At 42.5% G+C, this 27,725-nt stretch overlaps 1 protein-coding gene across 1 annotated transcript; it reads right to left on the bottom strand.

Moving 5' to 3' along the window:
- On the bottom strand, nucleotides 1-27,725 carry WFDC11 (WAP four-disulfide core domain 11). The gene is made up of 5 exons (XM_049100384.1): nucleotides 27,682-27,725; nucleotides 26,626-26,780; nucleotides 25,519-25,661; nucleotides 633-782; nucleotides 1-241 (listed from the first exon to the last, which is right to left on the bottom strand). The coding sequence occupies exons 1-4, from the start codon at nucleotides 27,723-27,725 to the stop codon at nucleotides 648-650; spliced, it is 477 nt and encodes a 158-aa protein (XP_048956341.1). The 3' UTR covers nucleotides 1-241; nucleotides 633-647.

Genomic DNA, 27,725 nt, shown 5'->3' on the forward strand with positions numbered 1-27,725 from the left:
TACTGCCACTGTTTATTTGTCAATGAACTGAAGCTGACAATATAATTGTTCAGAGAAGAGGGTTGACAAGTAGGGGAGACATGTCCTCCTCCTTCCCCCAACCCACCGAGACAAAACAATGGTCCCACTGATTATCAGGTAGTGTTATGATGATGATGCCTCTGGAACATCTCAGTGAAATTCAAGGGAACAACAGTAGACACCACCGTGGTGCTGGGGTGGTTGCTATCACTGAGGGTCTCTGAAAGAGAGAAGGGGTAGGTATTCAGTGACCACAAAGTAAGCTGAAACACATTTCTTTGAGAGAAACAGATCCTCCCAAACCCCAGGAGCAGGGATATTTTCTGTGGTTTAGGAGATGCCACACAAGGCTTCCCTCAGGCTATATGTATTAAGTCCAGTGATCAAAGAGACATAAATATCTGACTCCTGAGTTTCATATAAATCAGCAGGCTTGAAAGTGAACAATAAAAATGGGGGCTTGGACTGGGAAGAAGGAGTGGGGATCCCCATGCTGGAATGGGTACTGAGACTAGGGAGGCATAGTATCCTTCTGACTGTTCCCTCACATTTAGGGGTTCCATGGTCTTTCAGAACCAAATTGCAAGAGAGGGGTGATTCTTAGATCTTACCAGGTTCTGGCATTTTCATGCAGATTTTTCCACAGACAGACAAGCAGCATTCATTGCCAATACCACAATCTGAGTAAAAGTCGCACTGTTTCTTGCAATCATAGTAGTTAGGCATATCCGGGCAATGTAATAGTTGTGGTGTACGTATAACTGAGAAGAAACACATGAGCAGTGACTCCAATAAGAGTTTTTTCTCACTATTATCAGCCCCTCTGAGGCCCTAGCACCCATTGCTTTCTCTTCTTCTCCCTGCCTGGGGTCTTGGTGGCTTGTCCATTCCCAGAGTCAAAATCCAGCTTCTACCTCCCAACAAACCAGCAACCATGAGGCCACCTCTATGGAATTCACCATCATATGACCGGAGTCCTGAAACCCAGTTTACAGAACAAAGAGGACCAAGAGATTCTCTGGTCTCCTGCTCTCATTTTACCAAGGGAGAGAAACAGAGTCCCAAAGGAAAGGAAGAACTGTCTCATTCTTTTCCCTGTCTGGCTGAGACAACCCTCCAAACCTAGCTGTTCCTCAGAAACCTTTGCCAGACAGTAGGACCTACTACTCTCCTCTCAAATCTGTTGATTTCAATTCTTTTACCACAGGCATTCCAAACTTCTCTTGGTCAATCACCCATTTTAGTTCTCTTCCCCACACCCAATGTTCTAAAATACTCAATTTGGTAAACAAAGGACATATTTCAAGAAATAATTACTCCCCCTTGCCCAATTTGGTGCTCATCCTTGGAACTCCCAAGTGGAGGACACGAACTCCTGATGGTTCAAGCTAGGCACCCTCTATGCGGGCTTTGAATCCTGTGCAGCTTTCCACGGCTATGAGTCCTCTTCAACAGAAACACCATGTAGGCACCACAGTCCCCACAACATACAGAAAAACATCATTACTTGTCACATCAGGAGTCCCTCAAACTTGAGAACTGCACATCCAGCTTTCCTCAGGTATCCTGGCTTAAAAAAGGAACCAACATTTTCATTATGCCAGTGCCTGGCTCCTCGTTTTCTAGCCCCTCTTCAGATTGAAGCTCCACCAAAATACCTACTGTAAATTGGAGATGAAGTTACAATCTCAATTCTTTCTTTCATTTTTCCTGTCACTGGCATGATGACCAGGCAGTAGAGTGTCACCACCTGGAGAAACAACCACTTCATGATGTTAACTCTGGATGTCTGAGTGTGAGCCTGGCAGCAGACCCAGTATTTTACCAGGTCTTGCAGGGGTTACCGAAGGGCTTTGGGGTGTGGAGTTTGAAGAACATGTGACTGGTCTCTCACTGCCCCACCTGGTTTTGCTTCATCTCCTCCAGGCACCATTCCTTGGCTGGGCACTGCCATCTCCTGAGGTACTTTTCTTGTCTTATGCTTTCTACTCCTCTCATTACAGAAATGAATTCTTCATAATGTTATCATTATTTAACTTAGAGATTTGAAAAACACAGAAAAGCACAAAGAAAACTAATCAGATATAATCAGTTATCCACTACCTAGATACATAATGATGTTATTTGTCTTTCATGAAAGACAGCTTTAGAGTTGAACCCCCAAATCATACATATTTATTATAGAAGTGTTCTGGTATATTTGGAAAGCCATTTAAGAATATCAGTAAATGGGGGTACCTGAGTGGCTCAGTTGGTTAAGCATCTGCCTTTGGCTCAGGATCTTATCTAAGGTCCTGATATCAGAGTCCTGTTATGGATCCATTTGTTGGGCTCTCTGCTCAGCAATGAGTCTGCCTCTCCCTCTCTCTCTGCTCCCCGGCCCCTTCTCAGGCCTTCTCTTTCTCAAATAAATATAGTCTTTTTCTAAAAAGAATGTCAATAAATATGTTAACTAAAATTTAAAAATCACCAGAGACTTTTAAAAATTGATTATAAAATTTGAAGTGGACAACTTTTTCTAAGCCTGCATTTCCCCAACATTTTCTGGGTTCCACAAGAATTAGTTCCTAAATGATAGCAGCACATTACATTTTGAAAGAATACTGAATTTAGTTTTTATAGATACACTAATTCTATTTCATTCAATTTCATTAAGGTATTTTTGGGAGTGACATCAGCAAGATGACTGAATAAGACTCCTGTGCTTGAGCCCACACACACACATGCAACATTTGGAATCTACTCACAGACAAAGGTACCTTTGTGGAAGCTGTGAATCCAGCACCATATGCCAAGGGACCAAGGAGGAGTCTCAGCTATGGATTGGGTCATAGGCATGGAGATCTCAGGCTTGGCACAGGACCCTGAAGTGGCCTGAGAACTGGCTCTATCTCTCCTCCACCACAGACCAGGAGCCACTGGAGAACACACATTTAGACAATAACCCACAGGTGACAGAGCTTTGTGGCTGTCCAGGCTTGTAACAGAGTTCCACCACACTGATGGAGAAAAAAATCCAAGTGTGGATGCAATGGAGAGGTTAAATATAACAGTTTGACTCTACCCACTTCACACCTACCCAGACTTTTAAAAAATATTTTCTAAAGAACTATGAATGCAAAAATGTTTATCTATGCACTCAGGGAAAATGATATATAGTCACTGCATCAAACTTAAGCTCATTTCATGCTCACATCATTTACACATATTGTGCATTATCAGTTTCTTCCCCAGATTACTAACTGAAATATTTTCTATAATAGTAGAATCTTATGAATGAGGTTGACATGAGGCAACAATAACTCTGCCTTTCCTCGTGACCTCCCATAACTGGCCAGCCCCTTCCTTTCCACATATGTCTCTACGGTAATATGAGACAGACAAATAGAATGTGGATAGAAACAGAGCTGCGCTTATGGACCTGGTCCTCAAAAAGCTTCCGTAGGAGCCTCAATGCTGCCATTTTCTCCAATCTACTGTCTGATTGCAGAGGACCCCCCAGAAAATGATGGAGTTATAGGGAGAAGGATGCAGGGTCCCTAAATCATGCATGGAATGGAGGTCATTCACCGAAAATGCTCAGTAAATGTATTGTGAAAGAGAATAAACTTTTACTGTTTTTACTGAGATATTTATAAGTCTCTGCATTTTTGTTACAGCTATAAGGTTATTGATTAATATGTTGGTCTAACTGGGAAGGCAGAGTTGGGTGCCTATACCCATGGTGATCAGATGGGAACAACAGTTGGTCATCATAAAACAGAAGGTAACCACAGGAATGCAGCATAAGACAAAGCAGGGCCCTCAGGTTGGTTAGCAGTTTATTTGGCAGACACTTGGACCTTCTCAGGACAGAGAGATCAAGGGGAGAATGGAAGGATCCTCAGCCAGGGCAAGTGAATAACCCAGTAGGGAGCCAGGTAGCACTCTTCTTAGGTTAAACTGTCATCCTCTAGTCCACACTCGTGGTGGGCCTGCTAGAACCTAGGGGTTTAGCATGCTTTTAAAGGGTTCTCTGGAAAAGAAAAGTCAAGTGGTTAAAATGCAGGGAGCCCTGGGGACAGCCAAACGTAATAGCACCTTGGTCATAGGTACTATCTTTACCCTTGTCTTTTTGCCTCCGTGCTCATACCACCTAAGCACTCAATCTCTCTCTATGTTCCATATCTTTCACTAGCTCACAACCCTCCCTTCATTATCCCCTCTTTATCATCTGACCCCAAACTTTGACTCCTAAGAATCTCTTTCTTGTCTTTTCCTTTCTTGTTTTTTCATATTCTAAAAGACTCTTCCCTTCCAAGTAAATAATATTGCCCTTTGGTATTCATCAAAGGCAAGAAACCTGAAAATATGGACTCAGGGCAGCTCTGTGTTGGTGTTTCCCCTGTCTAAGGTAGTCTAATACTGGAAATTATCATTTCTGATAGCTTACAGGATGTACTTATAGACAAAGCTAGGTTCCCTTTCCACATGCTCATTATCACTTTCAGATCTCAGAGGGGGATTTAGAGGAGCACCAAACTGGAAACATACATCCTAAATCTTTTGGATATCCCTGCTTTAAGGAGGGTTGTGGTCCAAAAAAGGTGGTCCCACAATCAGTTACACCCGTTATCCCAGGCCTGTGGGGAGACCCTTCCTCCCATGTCATACCACCTACAAAATGTCTTGTCCTTGACAAGTACAGGCAGAAGCATCACAACCTCATAGAAGAGCATGCTGAGTAGGAGAACCTGGGGCTTCATGATTGTTACTCTGTATGTTTGGGTTAAGTTCTGGCAGAAGACAGGTCTTGTCCCAATGCTACCTGAAGTAGAACAGGAATTAAGGAGTTAGGGTCAGAAAAAGAAAGTCTTGTGAATATTGGTTTGTATACCTTGAAAAATACTGCCCAATGGTAAATGAAGTCTCAATACCTTCACTTGGCAGTTCTCCTTCATGGTTGGGACACAGGTTTTGAATGGAGAAGTTTGGAGAACTCCCACTCTCAGATGTTTACATCTGTTCTCCAACCTTTTCCATTCAGAACCCATGTCCCTGCCACCTAGCCTCAGCATGGCTTGATGAAGGAAAACTTCATCAATATAATACTTGCCAATGGACACTACCTAATTGGAGAAGCTCCAGGCCAAAGGCCAACTATCTTTGAGCATGGTAGGTTGCAGAAATCCTATAAATCACTCACATAGTTAGCCAAAAAAAAGTCAGTTCAGGGTGGTGGGATATCCAGTTCCTCAGCCTGGCTCAGAGTATAGTTGTGATCCTCTGGAGTCAGCAGTGCATAGCAAGGCAAATGAGCAATGCAGACAATCTGTCATCCACTTTCAGGCAGAGATATGAGGTAGGAGGCAGCTGAGTGAAGGTGAGTATGCCCTGGGGTGGGCTGTATTCCTGGACACTGCCTTTGCTCAAAGAAGGAGGAAAACTAGTGCACACTGACAGAAACACAGTAAACCCAAACACTGAGGAGGGCAATTGATGGGATGAGCACTGGGTGTCATATAAGTTGGCAAATCAAACTTAAATAAGAACAAATGAAAATATATATATATATATAACTATCATTCTAGATCTAAGTTTTCCAGAACTTTGAGATCTTTTCATTGAAAAGGCCTTACTCTTAGTCCAGTTCTCTGAGTTCTGTACTTGCCCTTAAAGGGTGCTCAGGATCCTGAGGGTGCTCAATCCTCTTCTTTGCACACCTGGTATGCTAACTGAGCCAGAAGAGATATATAATCATGTCCAGGGTGGGTCCTACTCACATTCAGAATTCTGGGTGAGTTCTTTGGTTATCTTGAGATAGAGTATAGGACAATAACAAAACCCCTAGACATCACAAAGACACAGAATGACTGATCCCCTCAGAATTCAGGATCCTGGGCTTTCCAGATAATGTTAAAGAGGAGAAAGTACTGGGTTTAGAGTTAGGAATACTGGTATCTTGTTTCATGTATGCCCCTTTTACCTGTGGGACCTCAGACAGGTATGTCCCCTCTGTCTCAAGTTTCTTATTCGAACACTAGAGATAGTAATCTCCATCCCACAGGAATAGTGCTGATGCCACCTATGCAGAGAACTCATCCAAGCAAGCCACCAATAAATGCTTGTGCCTCCAGACTCTTATCCCTACGTACCTCTGAAGGTGTTTGAGTTGAGTGTGTGAGGAACTGGCTGATAGCTCTTTTATGTGGCCTCTTCTTACTTGGGGAGGGGGAGAGGAGGTTGTGGCCTGGAAACAGAGACAATGGACCAGAAAAACAAAGTTCAAAAGCCTAGAACTTAATGGTGATTTGTGTTGTGGCAGATTTGTAAGTTCTGACCAGGAGCTACATGCTAGCCATGTCACAGACTTTTTCCTTGGATGCTCTCCCATTCCAAAGGATTGGATTTTCTTTAATATGAGCAGTACACCCTGCTTAGCTAGGAGGAAAACTGTATACCTTACTTGCAGTTCTGGCCACCCAAACAGACCCAAGTCTTGAGTCTATCTGATGCATCTGAGTTTACCGATAGACTGAAGTGCAGTTTGTGTATCTATTTGTCTTGAACTTGCTTTATGGTAATAAGATCCCACCTTTCTCTGTATTGATTCTCTTTTGCTAATTAAAGCATAACACCGGGAAGCCTGGGCGGCTCAGCGGTTCAGCATCTGTCCTCAGCTCAGGGCATGATCCTGGAGTCCCTGGATCCAATTCCACATTGGGATCCCTGCATGGAGCCTGCTTCTCTCTCTGCCTATGTCTCTGCCTCTCTCTCTCTCTCTCTGTGTGTGTCTCTCATGAATAAATAAATAAAAACTTTTTTTAAATAAGAATAAAAAGAATAGAATACAATAAAGCATACCACCATCTCCCATCAAATGCCTTGGGGGTTTTACATGGACAAAAGAGACTGAAAAGGAGGGACTTTAGGAATAGAAAATGGAGGATGCCTGGGTGGCACAGCAATGGAAAGTCTACCTTTGGCCCAGGGTGTGATCTTGGGATCCGGAATCGAGTCCCATGTAGGGCTCCTTGCAGGGAACCTTGCTTCTCCCTTGGCCTAAGTCTGTCTCTCGTTTCTCTCTCTCTCTCTCTCTCATAAATAAATAAATAAATAAATAAATAAATAAATAAATAAATACATAAATAAATAAAACCTTAAAAAAAGGAGTCCAGGTGCCAAGGGCCAGGGCTCCCAAGGAACAGACTTCCTTCTTTCAAACTCTATGTCCAAGAATATTTCATACACTGCCTGGAGACATCCATGTATAAGCGATTTTTCCTAGGATTCATCAGATGCATTGAACAGTAGGAAATGTACGTCAGGGTCCTGGGGACTTGGCTGCGGAGGGTAGATTGTATAGAGAGAAAAGGCAGAATTTGGGTACCTGGGTACAAAGGCGTGGGAGCAAACAGAAGGGAACTTTGATGGGTGGGGACTACAAAGGCTGCCACACCTAAAATGATTGTGTTATGGAATCCCAAGACCTCTTTTTCTATGGCCAGGTAATAATGTTCTGTGTGGGGCAATCACAGCTCTGCCCTGCATCTGGTCCAGATATTGGCGGGACCCTAGTGGTCTGTTTGAGGAGCAGAGTCACTGAGAGCACCAAGGAGGTTCTTCTGGGGACTCTTGCCATGCTTGGTTCTGGACTATGCAGATGGGTCTGCAAAAAAGCTGTGTAGATTTTAGGAAAACAGCAGGCTCCTGATCTCTCACTATGTAAATATTTTATACACACAATACACATGTATATGCACACATATATGTATATATGTACATATGAACACATAATATATACACACAACAGGGGGAGGAGCAAGATGGCGGAAGAGTAGGGTCCCCAAATCACCTGTCTCCACCAAACTACCTAGAAAACCTTCAAATTATCCTGAAAATCTATGAATTCGGCCTGAGATTTAAAGAGAGACCAGCTGGAATGCAACAGTGAGAAGAGTTCGCGCTTCTATCAAGGTAGGAAGACGGGGGAAAAAGAAATAAAGAAACAAAGGCCTCCAAGGGGGAGGGGCCCCGCGAGGAGCCGGGCTGAGGCCGGGGCGAGTGTCCCCAGGACAGGAGAGCCCCGTCCCGGAGGAGCAGGAGCTGCACCGACCTTCCCGGGGGAAAGGGGCTCCCGGGGAGTTGGAGCAGGACCCAGGAGGGCGGGGATGCCCTCGGGCTCCCCGGGACAGTAACAGCAACTCCGCGCCCAGGAGAGTGCGCCGAGCTCCCTAAGGGCTGCAGCGCGCACGGCGGGACCCGGCGGGACCCGGAGCAGCTCGGGGGGCTCGGGCGGCGGCTCCGCGGAGGGGGCTGCGCGGCCCCGGGAGCAGCTCGGCCGGGCTCGGGCAGAGGGCCTCCAGGCCCTGCAGACGGAGTTCCTGCCGGAGCTGAATCCAGGTTTCCAGAGCTGCCCCGCCACCGGGGCTGTTCCTCCTGCGGCCTCACCGGGTAAACAACCCCCACTGAGCCCTGCACCAGGCAGGGGCACAGCAGCTCCCCCAACTGCTAACACCTGAAAATCAGCACAACAGGCCCCTCCCCCAGAACACCAGCTAGACTGACAACTTCCAGGAGAAGCCAAGGGACTTAAAGAACACAGAATCAGAAGATATACACACAACAAACAATACATATATACACATACATATATGCATATATGTATAAACAGACAAGCATGTATATACATATACATGTGTATGTATATGGATTTATGTATACATCTACATTAGTGTATATATACATAATTATTATTGGTACCTTTTGACCCCGTCACCCATTTTGTTCACACTCTACCTGCCACCTCTGATAACCACTAGATTGTTCTTTGTAGGTATGAGTTTGGGCTGTCTTGGTTTTCTGGCTACATATATGTGAGATCATACAGTATTTGCATTTGTAAAGGATCCAATCTCCAAAGAAAAAATGGCCGATGTTGGAAATTTAAGCATCCCTTAGGAATTCTTTTTGGACAGGGAGGTATTTACAGTTGACCTCAGGTTAAAGGGTAAGATTGTGTGTCTATCCCACCTAGAAAATGTTGAAAGAGGAGACACCTGCAGAGCTCTCCCCACAGTCACTAGGGTGAACAAGGAAAGAAGAGGAGGCAGGGGAGAAGGAAAGGCTGAGGGGTTCTCTCCAAGGGAGTAGGTTGGTGGAGCTTGTCAATGGGAAGAAATAATTTAAGTTGGGGATCCCTGGGTGGCACAGTGGTTTAGCGCCTGCCTTTGGCCCAGGGCGCCATCCTGGAGACCCGGGATCGAGTCCCACGTCGGGCTCCCGGTGAATGGAGCCTGCTTCTCTCTCTGCCTGTGTCTCTGCCTCTCTCTCTCTCTCTCTGTGACTATCATAAATAAATAAAAAATAAAAAAATAAAATTTGAAAAAAAAAATAATTTAAGTTGAAGGAAGGGTAGAGTGATTGACCCTCCACCTCACAGAATGTGGAAAGGAACCTTCTCAGAATTCACCTCCTCACTCCAAAATACCAGAACAAATTCCCCACATTTGCTGTTCTTTCAGAGAGTAGAGGTAGTTCATTTGAAATGGCTGTTTTGAGTTCCTCTATCTACTCCTGGCTCTGCTACCAATCCATGTGGAGTTGGCAGATCTGCTTGGATAAGCATGCAAATCTCACCGACTCCTGGACCAAACAGTTTCTCTTCTAAGAGTCCAATTCCAGGGCTGGATCTTAGTACCCAGTGTAAACGATGAGGTAAGAGAGTCCTTCTGGTCCCTAGGACTTGCTATGTGTTGTTGGGAAACAAGATTGGAGACATGACAAAGGTACTGATTGAGCACCTACTGTGTGCCAGGTACTATGAGGGTGTATATAAGATGTCATCTTATTTCATCCTCACCATGGAAGTGTCAAGAATTAATGAATGGGAGTGAGGCGGGGAAAGATGGCAGAAGAGTAAGGTCCCCAAGTCATCTGTCCCCACCAACTTACCTAGATAACTTTCAAATCATCCTGAAAACCTACGAATTCGGTCTTAGATTTACAGAGAGAACAGCTGGAATGCTAGAGTGAGAAGAGTTTGCGTTTCTATCAAGTAAAACTTGGTTTTGGCCACTCTGCACTGAGCAAAATGACTAGAAGGAAAAACTCACCACAAAAGAAAGAATCAGAAACAGTACTCTCTCCCACAGAGTTACAACATTTGGATTACAATTCAATGTCAGAAAGCAAATTCAGAAGCACAATTATAAAGCTACTGGTGGCTCTAGAAAAAGCATAAAGGATTCAAGAGATTTCATGACTGCAGAATTTAGATCTAATCAGGCTGAAATTAAAAATCAATTAAATGAAATGCAATCCAAACTGGAGGTCCTAACGACGAGGGTTAACAAGGTAGAAAAACGAGTGACATAGAAGACAAGTTAATGGAAAGGAAGGAAACTGATGATAAAAGAGAAACAATTAAAGGCTCATGAGGATAGGTTAAGGGAAATAAATGACAGCCTCAGAAGGAAAAATCTACGTTTAATTGGGGTTCCCGAGGGCGCCGAAAGAGACAGAGGTCAGAAAGTGTATTTGAACAAATCATAGCTGAGAACTTCCCTAACATGGGAAGGGAAACAGGCATTCAGATCCAGGAGATAGAGAGATACCCCCCTAAAATCAATAACAACGTTCAACACTTCCACATTTAATAGTGAAACTTGCAAATTCCAAAGATAAAGGGAAGATCCTTAAAGAAGCAAGAGACAAGAAATCTCTAATCTTAATAGGGAGAAGTATTAGGATAACAGCAGACCTCTCCACAGAGACCTGGCAGGCCAGAAAGGGCTGGCAAGATATACTCAGGGTTTTAAATGAGAAGAACATGCAGCCAAGAATACTTTATCCAGCAAGGCTCTCATTCAGAATAGGAGAGACAAAAAGCTTCCAAGATAGGGAGAAACTGAAAGAATATGTGACCACCAAACCAACTCTGCAAGAAATATTAAGGGGGACTCTATAAAAGAAAGAGGACGCCCAAGGAAACAATCCATAAAAACGGGGACTGAATAGGTATCATGATGACACTAAATTCATAGCTTTCAATAGTAACTCTGAACGTGAATGGGCTTAATGACCCCATCAAAAGGCACAGGGTTTCAGACTGGATAAAAAAGCAGGACCCATCTATTTGCTGTCTACAAGAGACTCATTTTAGACAGAAGGACACCTACAGCCTGAAAATAAAAGGTTGGAGAACCATGTACCATTCAAATGGTCCTCAAAAGAAAGCAGGAGTAGCCATCCTTATATCAGATAAACTAAAGTTTATCCCGAAGACTGTAGTGAGAGATGAAGAGGGACACTATATCATACTTAAAGGATATATCCAACAAGAGGACTAAACAATCATCAATATATATGCCCAGAAGGTGGCAGCTGCCAAGTATATCAATCAATTAATAACCAAAGTTAAGACATATTTAGATAATAATACACTTATACTTGGTGACTTCAATGTAGCGCTTTCTACAATCGATAGGTCTTCTAAGCAGAACATCTTCAAAGAAACAACCTTTAAATGATACACTGGACCAGATGGATTTCACAGATATTTACAGAACTTTACATCCAAACGCAACTAAATACACATTCTTCTCAAGTGCACATGGAAATTTCTCCAGAATAGACCACATACTGGCTCACAAATCAGGTCTTAACCGATACCAAAAGATTGGGATCATCCCCTGCGTATTTTCAGACCATAATGCTTTGAAATTAGAACCAAATCACAAGAAGAAGTTTGGAAGGATTTCAAACACGTGGAGGTTAAGGACCATGCTGTTAAAATATGAAGAGGTCAACCAGGAAATTAGAGAATTAAAAAGATTCATGGAAACTAATGAGAATGAAGATACAACCGTTCAAAATCTTTGGGATACAGCAAAAGCAGTCCTGAGGGGGAAATACATCCCAATACAAGCATCCATCCAAAAACTGGAAAGAACTCAAATACAAAAGCTAACTTTGCACCTAAAGGAGCTGGAGAAAAAACAGCAAATAGATCCTACACCCAACAGAAGAAGAGAGTTAATAAAGATTCGAGCAGAACTCAACGAAATAGAGACCAGAAGAACTGTGGAACAAATCAACAAAGCCAGGAGTTGGTTCTTTGAAAGAATTAACAAGATAGATAAACCATTAGCCAGCCTTATTAAAAATAAGAGAGAAAAGACTCAAATTAATAAAATCATGAATGAGAAAGGAGATATCACTACTGACACCAAGGAAATACAAATGATTTTAAAAACATATTATGAACAGCTATACACCAATAAATTAGGCAACCTAGAAGAAATGGATGCATTTCTGGAAAACCACAAACTACCAAAACTAGAACAGGAAGAAATAGAAAACCTGAACAGGCCGATAACCAGGGAGGAAATTGAAGCAGTCATCAAAAACTTCCCAAGACACAAAAGTCCAGGGCCAGATGGCTTCCCAGAGGAATTCTATCAAACGTTTAAAGGAGAAACCATACCTATTCTACTAAAGCTATTTGGAAAGATAGAAAGAGATGGAGTACTTCCAAACTCGTTCTATGAGGCCAGCATCACCTTAATTCCAAACCAAAGACCCCACCAAAAAGGAGAATTATAGACCAATATCCCTGATGAACATAGATGCAAAAATTCTCAACAAGATACTAGCCAATACTCATCTGAGATTTAAAAAAAAAAAAAAAAAAGCTCGGACACAGGCAGGGTGAACACAGGGTTTTGACACCAACTGCAGAGACATGAGGGCTTGATGGCTCTTCTGTGAAGGCTCACTGCAGACTGGGGGGCAGGATGTTCAGCTCCAGAGCCAGAGAACTCAGCGCCCCCTACACACACACACACACACACACACACACACACACACACACAAAAGATACTAGCCAATAGGATCCAACAATACATTATGAAGATTATTCACCATGATCAAGTGGGATTTATCCCCGGGATGCAAGACTGATTCAACACTCGTAAAGCAATCAATGTGATTGATCATATCAGCAAGAGAAAAAACTAGAACCATATGATCCTCTTAATAGATTCAGAGAAAGCATTTGACAAAATACAGCATCCATTCCTGATCAAAACTCTTCAGAGTGTAGGGATAGAGGGAACATTCCTCAGCATTTTAAAAGCCATCTACAAAAAGCCCACAGCAAATATCATTCTCAATGGGGAAACACTGGGAGCCTTTCCCCTAAGATGAGGAACACGACAGGGATGTCCACTCTCACTACTGCTATTCAACATAGTACTAGAAGTCCCAGCCTCAGCAATCAGACAACCAAAAGAAATAAAAGGCATTCAAATTCGCAAAGAAGAGGTCAAACTCTCCCTTTTCGCCGATGACATGATACTCTACATAGAAAACCCAAAAGACTCCACCCCAAGATTGCTAGAGCTCATACAGCAATTTGGCAGTGTGGCAGGATACAAAATCAATGCCCAGAAGTCAGTGACATTTCTTATACTAACAATGAGACTGAAGAAAGAGAAATTAAGGAGTCAATCCCATTTACAATAGCACCCAAAACCATAAGATACCTAGGAATAAACCTAACCAAGGATGTAAAGGATCTATACCCTCAAAACTATAGAACACTTCTAAAAGAAATTGAGGAAGACACAAAGAGATGGAAAAATATTCCATGCTCATGGAATGGCAGAATTAATATTGTGAAAATGTCAATGTTACCCAGGGCAATATACACGTTTAATGCAATCCCTATCAAAATACCATGGACTTTCTTCAGAGAGTTGGAACAAATTATTTTAAGATTTGTGTGGAATCACAAAAGACCCCGAATAGCCAGGGGAAGTTTAAAAAAAAAACCATATCTGGGGGCATCACAATGCCAGATTTCAGGTTGTACCACAAAGCTGTGGTCATCAAGACAGTGTGGTACTGGCACAAAAACAGACACATAGATCAATGGAACAGAATAGAGAACCCAGAAGTGGACCCTGAACTTTATGGTCAACTATATTCGATAAAGGAGGAAAGACTATCCATTGGAAGAAAGACAGTCTCTTCAATAAATGGTGCTGGGAAAATTGGACATCCACATGCAGAAGAATGAAACGAGACCACTCTCTTGCACCATACACAAAGATAAACTCAAAATGGATGAAAGATCTAAATGTGAGACAAGATTCCATCAAAATCCTAGAGAAGAAGACAGGCAACACCCTTTTTGAACTCGGCCACAGTAACTTCTTGCAAGATACATCCACGAAGGCAAAAGAAACAAAAGCAAAAATGAACTATTGGGACTTCATCAAGATAAGAAGCTTTTGCACAGCAAAATATACAGTCAACAAAACTCAAAGACAACCTACAGAATGGGAGAGGATATTTGCAAATGACATATCAGATAAAGGGCTAGTTTCCAAGATCTAGAAAGAACTTATTAAACTAAACACCAAAGAAACAAACAATCCAATCCTGAAATGGGCAAAAGACATGAAGAGAAATCTCACAGAGGAAGACATAGACATGGCCAACATGCATATGAGAAAATGCTCTGCATCACTTGCCATCAGGGAAATACAAATCAAAACCACAATGAGATACCACCTTACACCGGTGAGAATGGGGCAAATTAACAAGACAGGAAACAACAAATGTTGGAGGGGATGCGAGGAAAGGGAACCCTCTTAACTGTTGGTGGGAATGTGAACTGGTACAGCCACTCTGGAAAACTGTGTGGAGGTTCCTCAAAGAGTTAAAAATAGATCTGCCCTACGACCCAGCAATTGCACTGTTGGGGATTTACCCCAAAGATACAGATGCAGTGAAACGCCGGGACACCTGCACCCCGATGTTTATAGCAGCAATGTCCACAATAGCCAAACTGTGGAAGGAGCCTCGGTCTCCATCGAAAGATGAATGGATAAAGAAGATGTGGTTTATGTATACAATGGAATATTACTCAGCTATTAGAAATGACAAATACCCACCATTTGCTTCAACGTGGATGGAACTGGAGGGTATTATGCTGAGTGAAGTAAGTCAGTCGGAGAAGGACAAACATTATATGTTCTCATTCATTTGGGGAATATAAATAATAGTGAAAGGGAATATAAGGGAAGGGAGAAGAAATGTGTGGGAAATATCAGAAAGGGAGACAGAACGTAAAGACTGCTAACTCTGGGAAACGAACTAGGGATGATAGAAGGGGAGGAGGGCGGGGGGTGGGAGTGAATGGGTGACGGGCACTGGGGGTTATTCTGTATGTTAGTAAATTGAACACCAATAAAAAATAAATTAAAAAAAAAGAAAACCCAAAAGCCTCCACCCCAAGATTGCTAGAACTCATACAGCAATTTGGCAGCGTGGCAGGATACAAAATCAATGCCCAGAAGTCAGTGGCACTTCTATACACTAACAATGAGACTGAAGAAAGAGAAATTAAGGAGTCAATCCCATTTACAATTGCACCCAAAAGCATAAGATACCTAGGAATAAACCTCACCAAAGAGGTAAAGGATCTATACCCTAAAAACTACAGAACACTTCTGAAAGAAATTGAGGAAGACACAAAGAGATGGGAAAATGTTCCACGCTCATGGATTGGAAGAATTAATATTGTGAAAATGTCAATGTTACCCAGGGCAATTTACACGTTTAATGCAACCCCTATCAAAATACCGTGGACATTCTTCAGAGAGTTGGAACAAATTATTTTAAGATTTGTGTGGAATCACAAAAGACCCCGAATAGCCAAGACCCCTTGCCATAGCTGGCGGCATCACAATGCCAGATTTCAGGTTGTACCACAAAGCTGTGGTCATCAAGACAGTGTGGTACTGGCACAAAAACAGACACATAGATCAATGGAACAGAATAGAGAACCCAGAAGTGGACCCTCAACTTTATGGTGAACTAATATTTGACAAAGGAGGAAAGACTATCCATTGGAAGAAAGACAGTCTCTTCAATAAATGGTGCTGGGAAAATTGGACATCCACATGCAGAAGAATGAAACGAGACCACTCTCTTGCACCATACACAAAGATAAACTCAAAATGGATGAAAGATCTAAATGTGATACAAGATTCCATCAAAATTCTAGAGGAGAACACAGGCAACACTCCTTTTGCACTTTGCCACAGTAACTTCTTGCAATACATCCACGAAGGCAAGAGAAACAAAAGCAAAAATGAACTATTGGGACTTCATCAAGATAAGAAGCTTTTGCACAGCAAAATATACAGTCAACAAAACTAAAAGACAACCTACAGAGTGGGAGAAGATATTTGCAAATGACATATCAGATAAAGGGCTAGTTTCCAAGATCTAGAAAGAACTTATTAAACTCAACACCAAAGAAACAAACAATCCAATCCTGAAATGGGCAAAAGACATGAAGAGAAATCTCACAGAGGAAGACATAGACATGGCCAACAAGCACATAAGAAAATGCTCTACATCACTTGCCATCAGGGAAATACAAATCAAAACCACACCGAGACACCACCTCACACCAGTGAGAATAGGGAAAATTAACAAGACAGGAAACCACAAATGTTGGAGAGGATGCGGAGAAAGGGGAACCCTCTTGCACTGTTGGTGGGGATGTGAACTGGTGCAGCCACTCTGGAAAACTGTGTGGAGGTTCCTCAAAGAGTTAAAAATAGATCTGCCCTACGACCCAGCAATTGCACTTCTGGGGATTTACCCCAAAGATTCAGATACAATGAAACACCGGGACACCTGCACCCCGATGTTTATAGCAGCAATGTCCACAATAGCCAAACTGTGGAAGGAGCTCGGTCTCCATCGAAAGATGAGTGGATAAGGAGGATGTGGTTTATGTATACAATGGAATATTACTCAGCCATTAGAAATGACAAATACCCACCATTTGCTTCAACGTGGATGGAACTGGAGGGTATTATGCTGAGTGAAGTAAGTCAGTCGGAGAAGGACAAACATTATATGTTCTCATTCATTTGGGGAATATAAATAATAGTGAAAGGGAATATAAGGGAAGGGAGAAGAAATGTGTGGGAAAGATCAGAAAGGGAGACAGAACGTAAAGACTGCTAACTCTGGGAAACGAACTAGGGGTGTTGGAAGGGGAGGAGGGCGGGGGGTGGGAGTGAATGGGTGACGGGCACTGGGGGTTATTCTGTATGTTAGTAAATTGAACACCAATAAAAAAAAAATAAAACTGTAAAAAAAAAAAAAAAAAAAAAAAGAAAGAAATAAAAAAAAAGAATAGGTAAATCCATACAGACAAAGCAGAGGGCCTGGGGCTGCAGGATAGGAAAACATGGGGTGACTGCCTAGTGGGTTCACATTCCATTTGGGAGTGATGAACTGGTTTAGGGGACCAAGGGGGATGGTTGCACAATGGTGAATGTACTAAATACCACAGAAATGAACACATTAAAATGGTTAATTGAAAAAAATAAATAAAAAATAAAATAAAATGGTTAAAAAAAAAAAAGAAACGACAAATACCCACCATTTGCTTTGACGTGGATGGAACTGGAGGGTATTATGCTGAGTGAAGTAAGTCAATTGGAGAAGCACAAACTTTGTATGTTCTCATTCATTTGGGGAATATAAATAATAGTGAAAGGGAATATAAGGGAAGGGAGAAGAAATGTGTGGGAAATATCAGAAAGGGAGACAGAACATAAAGACTCCTAACTCTGGGAAACGAACTAGGGGTGGTGGAAGGGGAGGAGGGCGGGGGGTGGGGGTGAATGGGTGAGGGGCACTGAGGGGGGCACTTGACGGGATGAGCACTGGGTGTTATTCTGTATGTTGGCAAATTGAACACCAACAAAAAATAAATTTATTATTAAAAAAAATAAGTCAATCGGAAAAGGACAAACATTGTATGGTCTCATTCATTTGGGGAATATAAAAATTAGTGAAATGGAATAAAGGGAAAGGAGTGAAAATATCAGTGAGAGTGACAAAGCATGAGTGACACCTAACTCTGGGAATAGAACAAGGGGTAGTGGAAGGGGAGGTGGGCAGGGGGTTGGGGTGACTGGGTGATGGGCATAAAGGGGGGCACTTGGTGGGATGAGTACTGGGTGTTATGCTATATGTTGGCAAATTGAACTCCAATAAAAATAATTTAAAAAAACAAATATTTGAGGTTAAATAATAAACTGTCTTAACAAACAAACAAACAAAAAAAGAATTTATGAATGGACTAAGTCTACAAAGGTCATAGGACTGTCCCAGTGTATGATGCTGACAAATATTGGGGTCAGTTTCAACTCCCCATCTGACCTAGCACAAAACGTATGAACATTCCTCTGCTTCGCAAATTTTTATAGGCAATAGAGGGCTGATTCCTGCCCATTATCTCCAGACTTACACCGTGGTGCCTTAAAAGGTTTGAGGAAATTGACACTCATCCTCTGTTGAGTTAAACATGATTTATACATGTTTAATTACAAAACTAATACATACATGTGTGTGTGTATATATAGGTATACCAGCATACAGAATGTATTTATTTATTTATACTTACAATGCCTACTTGATCTTAAGCCCATTATTCTACCTTTTTTATATTAGTCTAAAAAATAAAATTTTTATTTTATTTATTTTAAATATTTTATTTTTCCCTGATATTCTAAAAAATAAAACAGGCTGTGGGGTGCCTGGGTCATTCAATCGGTTAAACATCTGACTCTTAGTTTCTGTGCAAGTCATGATCTTAGGTTCATGAGATTGAGCCTTGGGTCAGTCTCCCTGCTCAGCTTGAGGTTTGCTTGATATTCTCTCTCTCCTTTTCCCTCTGCCCCTCCCTCTGCCGCTCACTCTCAAATAAATAAATATATCTTTTTAAAAAAAGATTTTGGTTGTATATGTTCAACATAATATATTATCTAGGTAATCAGTAATTAGTACAATGCAAATGCTTAACAATAGGTTTTTATTTTAAATAAGATATATACAATTATGGAACACCACATTTTGAAATATTTACTGGATTAAATGAGAGTGGGACAAGATGGGTAACAAAGGGTGGATGACTCCGAAAGAGAAAACAATCGATTAATTATATTAAATTTGCAAAATATGGTAATGCAAAGAGACACGCCTTAATTCTCTGCATTTAGATTATCATACTTTTTTAAAATGTTACTTTTCTTTTTTTCCTGTAAATTATCATATCATTAAAAATGTAGGAAAAAATTATTTGCAAAGGAGGGGGTTAGTTATGTGAGGGGAGGAGTGATCTGCAGAAGCCCAAGTCTGACAAAGAACAGGCAGACAAGGTAAGGGCAGACAAGGGGAAGAAACAAGGCTCCTTGTTTGCCCAGTAAAAGCAAGGAGCCAAGGGTAACAACCCAACTCTCCAGAGAAGTCTGTGCCAGACTGAGAGCCCTCCATTCTAGCCAATCATGTCAACCAAGCTCTGCTGCTCATCCTGCTCTTCTGTATGCTGCTGCTGCAAGTCCAGGGAGGGTACCATGAACTGAAGAGGAAGCCAAGTAGGTGATGCCCTAGTGGACAAAAAGGGGAAGGAGGCCAGGAGGGACTATGTCCCTTTTGAGGAGGACCTGGGAATTGGAACCTAACAGCACATTCTGCTCAGACTACAGCACTTGGTCCTCTCAAACCATGGCCCTCTGGCCCCTTTACCCAGCTCTGGGAATATGATGTGGATGGAAGGGGAACTTATATCTTTTGATTCTCCATTCCAAATACCCAGATACAAATGGTACATACAGAAGTGAGGGGTATATAACGGCCTGAGAATCACAAGGGGAAACCAAACAACTGTTCTTGGATTTCTGCACATAGGTGACACGTTACATCCAGAAATGTTGGTGGGAGTAGGTACAGAATGAAAGGACCCCGGGAAAGCAAGTTTTGGGGTGTACAGAGTCATGTCCAAGTTATCATTGGAGGTACCAGGATGGTGACAGTGGAAGGGAAATAGTGCAAGTGATATTTTCTGGGGAAGGGCAAGGGCCCTGGAGTCAGTGACAATGACAGGAGAGAGAGGGCAAAGTGGCAAGTCATCTTCCTCTCTGGACCCTGCAAATTCTGGAGAGTGGGGAGGGTCTGCAGGATGTCTCAGACTCTGCTGAGTTCTCAGAGTGTAGATTCTATGGGGCAACTTCCTCAAGGCCATGACTAACATGGGAGACAGGGTCCTGGCTGCAGAGTATGGAGACGGACCAGCAAGCCCAGGTATTGAGATCTCTTCCCCAAGAGATCTCAATACCTGGGCTTGCTGGTCCGTCTCCCCCCCCCCCCGCGCCCCACATCCCCCCCCCCCGCCAGGCCCCTGAGGCTCAACTTCACTGTTGATCTGCTCACTGAACCGGTACTCTCAGGGGAGAAACTGCTCATGTGTGATATCTCCCAAACTAACAAGAACACTCCTTAACCTGGATCAGAAAGGCCAAGTTGAACATGAGGGAGGTGGGGCTAGACATTGGTCACAGAGTAGGAGGCCCACAATGAGGCCTCTTCTTAATTGATCCACACCATACTATTCTTCTTATTCTCCTTGTGAGGTTCAGATTACTGTCCCTTTAAAACAATGAGGAAAACTAATCCAAGGGACGTTAAGTGACATGCTCAAGGCCAAGAGACTGAGAGATCATGATATGGCTAGAGGAGAATGCTTGCCTGGACTCCCTGTTTGCTCACTGCTCCTCCATTATGGTGAGAACACGGCCATGGAAGTGAATGCCTTCACTAACATCTCCTACCCCATCCTCTAGCAGCATGGCCACTCTTGGGATGGGGCCTGGAACTGGATGCCAGCACCTGAGACTCCAGTGCCTTCCATCAACTGAATGGTCCACACTTTTACCCAATATTCCTCCATATGGTCTCATTCTCTCTCTTTTTTAATCCAGGGAGAAGCCACATAGTAGGGAACGGGGGGCTCATGGTGATGCTACCAAGGATTAATTGCCTATTGAGGGTAGCTATGGGTGTTGCCCATGGTCTCATGGTGAATCAGTGGACCTTAATCATTGGACAGACTCCTGACCACTCTGTGCCAGCAGAGAGGCTCTGAGGTGGTCATGGGACTAAATCCAGAGACTGGGTCACATAGGCCCAGTGGAAACATGGAGTCAAGTGCAAAGAACTCAGGAAGGCAAGCAGGCCTTGCTGGAGGCAGGTGTATACTCCAGTCCAGTGCTTCCTGCTGGGCAGCAGGGAAGGATTGTCCAGAGGAGGAAACCTGCCTCTTTCAGGCCAGAGCCTCTGGCCCACCTCAGAAGCATCCCAGGGCTCCTAGTATTAGAGGAGCTTCTCCACCTCTCCTAGGAGCTGCACTTGACCAGGAGGCCTTAGGAAAGAGAGATCAAGATCAAGCAGCAGCACAGACATCATCAGATGTAGATGGGCGGTAAGAGCATGCTCTGCAGGAACTCTTTCTTAGTGCTTCCTCACATAGCCTGACTCTGCAAGCATCTTCCCAGTGCTTGGCCATGCTCCAAACACCCTGGGAGAGACTATTAAGAAAGGCAAAGTTCCTGCCAGGGCCCATATAGGAAATGAGCTCTCACATCCATATCTAGTGTTCCCTATCATGTGAGTACACCATGCTGCCAGCTGACCTATTTCTTGCCCCAGCGTGAGCACCTTGGACTATGAATTCTACTGGAAACAGCTGGTCTTCTCCATCAGGACAGCTGGTGTCCCAGCCTGTGTTCTACAGAGCTCTCTCGACACTCCACCCCACCCAGTGACAAAGAGGCTACAGCTAGAATGCTTTGGCTGGGAGGAATGTTTCCCTGGTCAGCACTCCATGTTCTGTCCTATGGAATAGCTGTGTGCCCCTGTGGTAGGGCGAGTGGGGGAGTGAGACCCCTACAAGGACTGAATCTCACGGAGGCAGAGGAAGGAGCAAATGTACATTCTGCCATGACCTGGTGCCCAAAACACCGAGTCCTGGCCTGCAGAGAATCATTGATCAGGCTGCTCTGTGTGACAAACACACAGCCTCACAGTTGCCATGGCTTCTGCATTGATTATTCTTTTCTCATCCTCCAGTCATGCTCCTTCTCTATGTTAGTACATATGAGAGATTCTAGAAGTATCCTCCTGCCTCATACACCCACGATGTTGGTTAGTTTCTACCTGATTTCCATCCTTTGGCTCCTCCCACTGCTCACAGGTGGGTCCATACTGATGCCTTCACCCCAAAGTGCATCCCATCTCTGCTTCTGGTGATAGTACATGTGATAGCAAAGCCAGGGTGCCTAATTAAGGAGCTACAGGAAGTTATCTGGGATGCAAGGGTTGGGTTTAGGTGTTAAGTGCAATATCTGTCACCATGAATTGCCCATCAGCCCAAATATAATTAGTATGGGCATGACATGCAAGATTCAAGGAAAGCTCTAAGCCTAAAATCCTACCATTATAATTACATTCTCTAGGAGTGTATAGCCATCAGTGAGTGTAGTGTAGTGTCTGTCCAGTGCTTTAGCTTGGGAAGGCTCACTGCTGAGTGGGTGTAAGATGGTAGAAGAGCCTAAGTGAGAGGACACCATGCATCTGATATCTGAGTCTATTCTGGGTCACTGTTGCTGAGGATATGGTGGTCCCTTTTTATGCAGATTCAGGTTTCTTTTATGGATGAAATATTTTTTTGGATTATAGGTTTTTTTCTTTTAACTTTGTTTTTAATATTTTCAAGGCCTGTGGGTGTCCACTTGTGCTGTTTGTCTTCTTTTTTTAAGATTTTTTAAATAAATTTATTTTTTATTGGTGTGCAATTTGCCAACATATAGAATAACACTCAGTGCTCATCCCATCAAGTGCCCCCCTCAGTGCCCGTCACCCAGTCACCCCAACCCCCACCCACCTCCCTTTCTACCACCCCTAGTTCGTTTCCCAGAGTTAGGAGTCTCTCATGTTCTGTCTCCCTTTCTGATATTTCCCACTCATTTTTTTCTCCTTTCCCCTTTATTCCCTTTCACTATTTTTTATATTCCCCAAATGAATGAGACCATATAATGTTTGTCCTTCTCCGATTGACTTATTTCACTCAGCATAATACCCTCCAGTTCCATCCACGTCAAAGCAAATGGTGGGTATTTGTCGTTTCTTTTTTTTTTTTAATAAAATAATTTTTTTATTGGTGTTCAATTTACCAACATACAGAATAACACCCAGTGCTCATCCCGTCAAGTGTCCCCCTCAGTGCCCGTCACCCACTCACCCCCACCCCCCGCCCTCCTCCCCTTCCACCACCCCTAGTTCGTTTCCCAGAGTTAGGAGTCTTTATGTTCTGTCTCCCTTTCTGATATTTCCCACACATTTCTTCTCCCTTCCCTTATATTCCCTTTCACTATTATTTATATTCCCCAAATGAATGAGAACATACACTGTTTGTTCTTCTCCGATTGACTTACTTCACTCAGCATAATACCCTCCAGTTCCATCCACGTTGAAGCAAATGGTGGGTATTTGTCATTTCTAATGGCTGAGTAATATTCCATTGTATACATAGACCACATCTTCTGTATCCATTCATCTTTCGATGGATACCGAGGCTCCTTCCACAGTTTGGCTATTGTGGACATTGCTGCTAGAAACATCGGGATGCAGGTGTCCCAGCGTTTCATTGTATCTGTATCTTTGGGGTAAATCCCCAGCAGTGCAATTGCTGGGTCGTAGGGCAGATCTATTTTTAACTCTTTGAGGAACCTCCACACAGTTTTCCAGAGTGGCTGCACCAGTTCACATTCCCACCAACAGTGCAAGAGGGTTCCCTTTCTCCTCATCCTCTCCAACATTTGTTGTTTGTTTGTGATATTTTTCCATTAACTTTATAACATCTTGTTTTAATAGACCAACAGAGACAGTTCTATGCTCAAATTGTTCTAGGCTTTGGTCACTGGGAGCTTGTTAAGGTTGGTTCCTGTTTTGCATTCTTTGACTTTAAGAGCATTTCCTTACTTTCTGACCCTGTAAAATACTCCAGTTTCATTTTGTATTTTCTAAGCCTATTTCTAGAATCAGCCATTTCACCAAGAAGCCTTCACCCATTTATTGGAGAATGGTAATAAAAAACAAGATCTAGGCTCCTGGTGTATTTATTGCTACCATGGTATCACTGCTTCCAGGCATAGCCAGGAAATACATACATGTGCAACTAATCCATGTCTACACAGTCATCTATTTTACTTCTGTATCAGTCTCTCTGTATATATATATTGAGCTGAATGTGGGTTCATATTGATGTCTCTGACTCAAATCCTGGGGCTCATTCTAGCCTTCCATTTTGCTTATTTGTAACTTCTTTTCTCTTACAGTTAGAAACATGGCTCATATCATCCCCACTTATTTGCTTATTTGTTCAATCTTATATCCATGTAAAGTCATTTTAGAATTGATTACCCGTGGGCATCTGGGTGGCTCAGTTGGTTAAGTGTTCAACTCTTTTTTTTTTACGTGTTCAACTCTTAATTTTGGTCCAGGTCATGATCTCAGAATAGTGAGATCAAGCCCCATGTCCATCTCCAACCTGGGTATAAGGTCTGCTTGGGATTCTCTCTCTCCCTCTCCCTCTACCCGTTCAACCTGCTCATGCATGCTTTCTCTCTCTCTCTCTCAAAAAAAAAAAAAAGTGTTGTTTACCCATACCTTGTGAGAAACAAATTTACCAGAGACCTGCTCGCTAAAAAAAAAAAAAAAAAAAAAAAAAAAAAAATTAAAGGGCTACTTGCCAGTTACCCACATTAAAATGAAGTACGAGAAATAAATAAACTTCTATTCTGTGAAACCCTGGAGATTAGCTTATCAGTTCTAAGGTAAGCAACTGAGGAAGCAAGAGATAAAAGCTATGTAGCCTGTAGGATGGGGACAATATTGGGGGATGTAATAGGGCAATCAAAGATAGTGGAATGGAGTTGAAAAAGCTGAAAGCTACTATTGATAAATGAGTTTATTTGTCTAGGATTTGCTCTTGCCCAGCCCTTAGTGTGAACAGACTGGTATCCTGCTGGGAGTTTAGGGTTTTAGACTTCATGCAAAGATTTTCTGCAAGACACAAATGTTATATACTCAAAAGCTAAGGGAACTCTGAGGAACAAGCATTCATTCCCAAGCCTAATATTATCTATCTCCACCAGACCCTGGGACATGAGCACCTTATGCAATGATAAGAATTGTCCACTTCTGGTGTGGTGAGATGAGTCTGGTTTATGAAACAGAGGAAGGTAGAGATTTGTGGCCTGGTTGGGCCAAAAAAGTTCATGGAAAGGTCTGACTATGGAGGCCTTGGGTAGAAATTTGTAAAAAAGAAAAAAAAATAGGAAAAGAGAAAATGATTGCATAATATAATGAGGACAACATAGGCATTGATTATATAATGAAAGCAACAATGTGCCCTAAGCTGGTGTCTCGGCTTATTCACCAGTGAGCTGATGTCCAGGCTTAGGGTACATTGTCTTCCATTATTTTTGTTCCTAAGATGTGGGATGCCTCAATCTTCTCTTTACGAATAACAGCATCTGGGAATCAGTGAAGACCCATGCCCAAGCACACTTCCCAACTCACCTCATTTTTCCAGCAGATGTTTCCACAATAGGTCCAGCAGCATGTGTAATTTTTGTTTGAACATCTAAGGGCTCTAGAACACTTCCTGGTACATTCAATGACATTGGGTTCTCCCCAGCACTCCTCAATGAGCCTTTCATCCCCTGTAATTGACATGAGATGGAAAGAGACTGACAGAGGCCACATAGCCAAGGTGGGAAGAGAAGTCCTTCATCAGCTTAACAGCCCCTCCTAGAATCCAAGCCCCACCAAGCCCTACCCAGGTATTCATCTGCCTTATGAGAATATCCCTCTGCTGAGGCTCCTCATTACATCTTCATAGATCTCTGCCTTTTCTGCTCCCCTAGGCCTCTGGGCCCTCATCAAACATCCTGGAGACAGAACTCAGAATACCCCCACATTCTTGTGTCCTCCTATAAAATCTACATTTCTGTAACAGGAGACCTCAAGGCCCAAGGCAGCCTCTAGCCTCTTTATACCTATTCGCTAATGTGGGAAGCCAGACCAGGGAGAATATGGAAAAGATTCTCTCCTTTTCTCTTCTCTTTCTTGCTGATCCTGCTTTAAGAACAGCTTCCCACCAAATTCTTCTCTCTCTCACCCAATTTTCTTGGCACCCTCCACTGATTCCAATTTCTCATCATATGGCCCCCAACTCTGACCCACCAGGGACACATCTCATGTCTCTTTTCTATCTTTTCACATTCTAAAAGACCATACCCACTGAAACTTAGGGTATATATTAAGAAATCCCCCTATAGTATTCAGTAAAGTACTCACAGCTAAGACACAGAGCTTCTGGAAGTATGGAAAGATATGGTATCCTGATATGGAAAAATATTATATCCTTGTAACTTATGGAATAAAAGGTGACAGGTACCCATTACCATTTTCAAGATTGGAAGAAGAAGCAGCAAAGGACCTCAATTTGGTCATTTCTTAGATCTCTATGCACAAAAAAGTCTCTGAATCTCCAATAGGTGACCCAGGGAAGGTGGGGCCTGAGTCCTGAGTCAGGTGTGCCAGACATAATACCCCTTCACTTGTCCAGGATCAAGCACAGTATCCCCATCTCCCAGTATCCCCACCCCCAGTCTAATCACCTACTGCTATGTTTTTCCTTCAGCACTCCCAGCACAGACAGTAGCACCATACAGAAGAATATCATGAGTTGAGGTGTCCAGAGCTTCATGATGCTGACCGTATGTGTCTGAATATATATTGTCAGGATGTTGTTTTCCCTTTCCAGTTGCTGCTGGAGACTGAGAGATATAAACAGAATTGTAAGGCAAAAAGAAATGTTTATAGAATTTCTTTACTCATTGTCTACCTATTCCTCCTTGCCTCCATCCACTCAACAACAGGCACACACCTAAGCTGAGCATTGGCTTTGCTAAAATGTTTCTCCACATTGCACATTTCATGCCTCCCTTTTGTAGAAAAAAATTATTTTAAAAAGATATTGCCTTCCCTTAATTAAAAGATAATTCAAATCCAGCTGATAAAATTCTTAAAATAAAAAAGTACAGAAAAGACAATCAAATATTTACTTCTAGTAAATCCACTATATTGGTGTATGTTATTCTGTCTTCTATATGTGCACATAAAACTGCAATCATATCAAGCTTGATGTCTATATCTTGATTTTTTATTTAAAAATGTGTAACAAGATATTAGAGGTGACTGAGTGGCTCAGTCAGTTAAGTGTCTGACTCTTGATTTAGGGTCAGGTTATGATCTCGGGGTCATGAAATTGAGCCTGTGTTAGGGTCCATGCTGAGCTTGAAGCCTACTTAAGATTCTTTCTCTCCATCTCCCTCTGCCACTCTCCTACCCCCCAATTTGTGTGCTCTCTCTATATATAAAAAAATGATAATAAATTTTTTTAATTAAAATGTGTAACAGTATCAAAATTAAAGTTTTGGCCAAGACCCTTGGATAGCCCCTAAAATGAGTTTGTGAGACAGATCAACTTAGAGTTTAAAGAAAATCTGCTCAAAAATCACCTTGCAAAAAATATGTCAAATACCTGGCCATTTTCCACGTTTAAAACAAGTCAGGATTTTAAGAGTTACCAAGTATTTTTTGGCCATCTTTCTCTCTTGTTTTTAAAGGATGTTGTGCTCTTTTAATTCCAAGTCACTAGAAAGGCTTTAAGATTACCTCACATAGAGCTTTATATGTGCCCCAAGGTTTTGTGGAGACAT

Source organism: Canis lupus, chromosome 24 (genome assembly GCF_003254725.2).
Source record: "Canis lupus dingo isolate Sandy chromosome 24, ASM325472v2, whole genome shotgun sequence".
NCBI lineage: Eukaryota > Metazoa > Chordata > Mammalia > Carnivora > Canidae > Canis > Canis lupus.

Coding starts and splice junctions, on each gene's coding strand:
- WFDC11 (XM_049100384.1), bottom strand. CDS start 27,725: ATGTCTCCACAAAACCTTGGGGCACATATAAAGCTCTATGTGAG. Junction 25,662..26,625: donor GCTGAAGGAAAAACATAGCA/GTAGGTGATTAG, acceptor TGTCAATTACAG/GGGATGAAAGGCTCATTGAG. Junction 783..25,518: donor ACATCTGCTGGAAAAATGAG/GTGAGTTGGGAA, acceptor GTTTCTTCTCAG/TTATACGTACACCACAACTA.